General features: G+C 37.2%; 1 protein-coding gene across 1 annotated transcript; it reads left to right on the top strand.

Moving 5' to 3' along the window:
- The first annotated feature begins 1,840 nt into the window (after nucleotides 1–1,840).
- Nucleotides 1,841–4,670, top strand: LOC110281583 (uncharacterized). The gene is made up of 3 exons (XM_021143947.2): nucleotides 1,841–2,276; nucleotides 2,742–3,764; nucleotides 3,850–4,670. Exons 1-3 carry the CDS (start codon nucleotides 1,841–1,843, stop codon nucleotides 4,668–4,670), a joined length of 2,280 nt encoding a protein of 759 aa, XP_020999606.2.
- The last annotated feature ends 736 nt before the right edge of the window (nucleotides 4,671–5,406 follow it).

Here is a 5,406-nt window from a genome sequence, read left to right as displayed (position 1 = left end):
CTTGTTTTCGGATTATTGTCTACTCTACTATTTGTTTCAAACTTTATTCATTCAATAGAAAGACCTTCAAATAACTTTGCAAATTAGATCTTTCTTTATAGTTTATAATTGAAATTATTGGTTATATTTTTAGTCTAATATAAGATAAGATTACCTACACTCATAAGTAGGAAGCTTATTGAGAGGCTCCTCAAAACCTCGTTTTACTATGGTACACTCTAAATCCGACAACAATTTAAGAAAATAAAAAAAAAATATTCATATCTTTTTCTTTTTTTTTCCCACCTTTCTTATGTATGTGTCCTATTTATTATTTAAGTTTGTGTTTTTACCGTTGGTATTTGTATTTTGATATTATTCTTTAAGAGTTCATTTATTTTAAATATCTTGGAGATTTTTTAAGCTTTGATTTATATATTTGATAATTCCTCCAGTATATGAAGTAACTTTCGCAAATAAGATGTGCTTATCTTTTTATCATAGAATTCTTATTTTACCATAACTTGTTCTATTATAATGTTTTGCGTAGTTGCTCAATGTTCCGAATCCTATTGTTCTTGACATTCATTTTTGTGCATTGGGCGATGGATATTGAAACTATATGTTATTATACAGATTGCCTAAAAATTAGGTAATATAATTATGAAAATAAATTTGTTAGGTACTCATAAAGATGTCTTATATTTTTGAATGATTAATTTAAAGGTATATGTTATGGTATTTATATATATTTATCTAATTTACTAAAAAAAAATAAAAGTTAATATTTAAATTAAAAATATAAAAATAACTAATTTTTTAATATTTAAAATTTATTATAAAAGACAAGTTCGGCAATTTCGACATCAAAGTCAAAGGTATGAGAGAATTCGCCTAATGTAAATTCTTAATTTAGTCAAAAGAAAAGTACTGCAAAAGTATTATGTTGTTTATAAAGAATAAGAAAATAGATGTGGTATGATTGATTGATGGGACTTAGTATTTTTTTTATATTAGTGTCAAATGATGGTTCTATTTCACTTGGTACAATAGTATATGCAAATAAAGACTAATAGCCTCAATGGAGTTTACTTATTATAGCACATTATAACCCAATTTAGTGAGGCTCATTAATATTAATATGACAAAGTAACGTGTGTAACTCAACGTTATGATGATTTGAGAAGATAATACAGTAATGTGACGGCGTTAGTTAGCTGAATAGGAAGTAGAAATCGGACCGTCCGATTTCTTTGTTGGAGAAGGTGGTGCACAAATCGGATGGTCCGATTTGTGGGTGAGGGAAAAAATCTTGCGTAGTAATCGGACCGTCCGATTACATGAGGCTGAAGTATTATTAGTTTAGGGGACTTAAATCGGATGGTCCGATTTGATGCATGTTTAAAATTTTAAATTTTAAGGTTAACGAAATCGGACGGTCCGATTTCAGAGCGTAATAAAATTTAACTGTTGGCATGCAGTCGGACCGTCCGATTTATGGTTTTATATATACCTTAAAATTACTCGAAGTCTCCATTTTTTGTTAGTCTCTCTTGTGAAACCCCTTTAATTCTTTCTTCTTCTTCTTCATTGTTTCGGCACCAGCTTTCATTCTTCTTCTTCATTGTTTCGGCACCAACTTTCATGTTTATTGTTTGAAGATCCTATTTGCAACAAGTTTGAGAGTATTTCCTGTGAGTATATCATAATGGATGATAGAGTATTGTTAAAGATTTATTATCATGGGCAGATTTTATTACAAACAACTAAAGGTGTAAAATTTATGTGTGAAAATCCATTGGATATTGTTATTCCATTTACGTTGTCGTTTGAAGAATTAAAAGGTGTAATTTGTGAGAAGATGGATTCTCAAATATGTAGGAAAATATCGTGCATTTTGTACAGGAACCCAGTATCTGTATTTGGTGGGTTCGTTCAGTTTCAAACCAAATATGTAACAGATGAAGTGAGCATGCAAGATATGTTTTCAATGTACTTGGAAACTCGCTCACAGATATCATTCATCGAGCTGTATATTGAGTTTGAGCAGTCGGAAGCAGATCAGAATATTGAGCTGGAAAATTATAATAGTGATAGTGAGGAGGAGTTCGAAAGTAATTATGAATGCCTTGATCCGGGTGGAGATGGAGATCAGGCCGACGATACTATGCAGGTAGATGTGGCCGATGTGGCAAATGCACTAGTAAACCAGCATCTGTTTGTGGAGTCTACTTTCATGCGCTCGTTGGATTTGGAGGCCATGCATACACCGGAATTTCCTGAGTATATGAATGCAGGTATGTAGTTTTGATACAATGTTTGATAGATTAATATGACAGATTGATTAGTTAGCATGACGAATGGACAGGACCGGTTCATGTGGACCAGACCGGGCCGGTTCAATCAGACCAGACCGGTTCGACAGGACGGGATCGACCGAACCGGACCGATTCAACCAGATGGGACTGGTTCGAATGGACCGGACTGGTTCATCTGGACTGGATCGGTTCGAACCAAACCGGACCGGACATTGGTGTATTGGTATATTGGTATATTGATATTGATTGTGTTATTATTTATGTTTGTTGTTCAATTTAATGATATTCTTATAATTTAATAATTTGATTTAATTATGACCGATTCAACCGGATAAACCAGTGACCCGGTCATTTGACCTAGTTGATGACCTGGTTGCTTTTTTATTTCTTATGTATTTAATTACTTATTTATATTTATATGACCAATTTATAGTTGTTAATTAGAGTACATAATTTCTGGTGTGAATGTAGCAGAGCTTCCTGTTGTAGTGGATGGTGAATTTATCGTGGGGATGGAATTCAGTTCTAGGGAAGCAGTGATTAAGGCGATGAAAGATTATACAATCCGTCGAGGCGTGGATTATCGGGTGTACGAGTCGGAGCCAACAACATTCTATGCTAAATGTACGCAGTATGGTGCTGGTTGTGACTGGCTGATCAGGGTGAGTAAGATGTTCAAAAAGTACTGCTGGGAGATAAGGAGGTACAATGGTAGTCACACGTGTACTCGAGCAACCATTTGTCAAGATCATTCCAAATTGGGTTCCGACACAATTGCAGAAGCAATTAAGCCGTTGGTAGAAGTTGACCCATCTATAAAGGTAAAATCAGTCATTGCGGAGGTACAGTCGAAGTTTAATTACACCGTAAGTTATCGCAAAGCTTGGTTAGCAAAGCAGAAAGCAGTGGAGTCAATTTTCGGCGGATGGGAAGCTTCGTATGAAGCTTTGCCCATATGGTTTGAGGCCATGTGTCAGAAAGAGCCATCAGCGGTCGTTCATTTTGAAACAATGCCTGCGTACCAGGGTGATGACTTGGTTCCTGACATCCGTGTCTTACATCGAGTCTTCTGGAGTTATTACCCTTGTATTAGAGCATTCCGACATTGCAAACCAATAGTGCAGGTAGATGGAACTCATTTGTATGAAAAATATAAAGGTTGTCTGTTGGTGGCAGTATCTCAGGACGGCAACAACAATATTGTGCCCATTGCATTTGCGATAGTGGAGGGAGAGACCTCTGACGCGTGGCACTTTTTTCTCAGTAACTTACGACAGTATGTGGTGACGCGTGACAGTGTGAGCCTTATATCCGACAGACATGAATCCATCAACTCAACTATTGTTCGGAGTAACGGAGCCTGGTCTCCTCCTAGGGCTTACCACATGTTTTGTATCAGGCATATAGAGTCGAACTTCCTGACAAAGTTCAAGGCTCCGTACTTGCAGAAGCTTATCGTCAACAAAGGTAAAATTGAATAAAATAAATTTGTTATTGTCTAATATTATGTTATAATGCATGATTTAATGATGATGCCTTTTGTATAACATAGGATATTCGAGGACGGTTCGGGAGTACGAGATACGTTATCAGCGATTGCGTGAACGTGGTGAGGCGTACAGTAATTGGCTAGACAGGATACCGTGCGAGCAGTATGCCTTGGCATTTGATGATGGATACCGATGGGGTCATATGACAACTAATCTGGTGGAGTGCATCAACTCGGTTTTGGAAGGAGCGCGCAATCTCCCAGTCACTGCACTTGTTAAGGCAACGTTTTACAGGCTTAATGAGTTGTTCACACGAAAAAGAGCTGAGGCTGAGGCTCGTATTAATGCTGGACATGTGTTCTCTGAGATTGTGACTACTAAATTACATGCAAATCAGCGGGCATCGGGAAACATCCAGGTTAGTTGCTTTGATAGACAGAATGAGGTATTTGAGGTACGTGAGATGCCTACTGGAGTGGAGTACGCAGTCGACCTACGTCGAAGAGTATGTGACTGTGGTGAATTCCAGGTGGATCGCATTCCGTGTCGACATGTATTTGCTTGTTGTGCAAATCAGCGACTTGATTGGCAGGTGTACGTTCATGAAGTATACAAGATGGACCAAATTCGAAGAGTTTACAGGGCTAGGTTTAGGCCACTGGAAAATCCGACAACGTGGCCTATTTATACTGGACCTCGTTTCGTGGGCAATCCGTTTCTTAGACGTGTTGCCAAAGGTCGGCCAAAGATGACCCGCTTCTTGAATGAGATAGACACTCGGATGCTGCGTGCGCCGAGGCGCTGTAAGCAATGTGGGGCCGAGGGCCACAGCCGTAGCAGATGTCGTCAACGTGGTAGTGCAAGTGCAGATCCAGCCACATGAACCTATTATATGACCTTGTTATATGTATGGTGTTGTTGCATGACTATTTGAACCTATTATATGACCTTGTTATTTGAACCTATTATATGACCTTGTTATTTGTATGATGTTGTTGCATGACTATTTGAACCTGTGGCATATGACCTTGTTATATGTATGATGTTGTTGCAATCCTATTTGAACCTGTGTTACCCATTCCCATTATATGAATATGTTATACGAAATCAAACATATTTAGATACATAAACTCTACTTAACATAGTACATGTCAAATAACATATTAGATCACATAAACCAAAATGAACATAGTACATCACATAAACCCAAATGAACATAGTACATCACACAATACATGACCTAAAATAACGACATGAAATGAAATAGTACATCACATTTACTCCAATTATTCGTAGTCAACGAGAATAAACCACTACTTTCTCCTTCCCCACTTCATTTTATTACAGAACTTTTTGCACTTCTTTGCAACCCTTTTAAAAGCAGATGGAGTATATCTATTAGCGCTTCGGCGTGGAGGATCGGTCCTAAGGTCATAGCCTTTTCCCTTTTCACTTGTGGCCGTACCTATCGAAATAGAACAAGCTCTAATAAAGTGTAGTTCTCAAAATAAATATAGCTCTAATAAAGTGCATTTCTCAAAATAAATATAGTTCTAATAAAGTGTATTACTCAAATAAATATACCTGCACTAGGCGCTGGATCGTCACCGTGGGAGTCA

The sequence above is a fragment of the Arachis duranensis genome, chromosome 5 (assembly GCF_000817695.3).
Source record: "Arachis duranensis cultivar V14167 chromosome 5, aradu.V14167.gnm2.J7QH, whole genome shotgun sequence".
Taxonomy (NCBI): Eukaryota; Viridiplantae; Streptophyta; class Magnoliopsida; order Fabales; family Fabaceae; genus Arachis; species Arachis duranensis.
The sequence above is the reverse complement of the archived record's forward strand: the minus strand, read 5'-3'. Positions and strand labels throughout refer to the sequence as shown.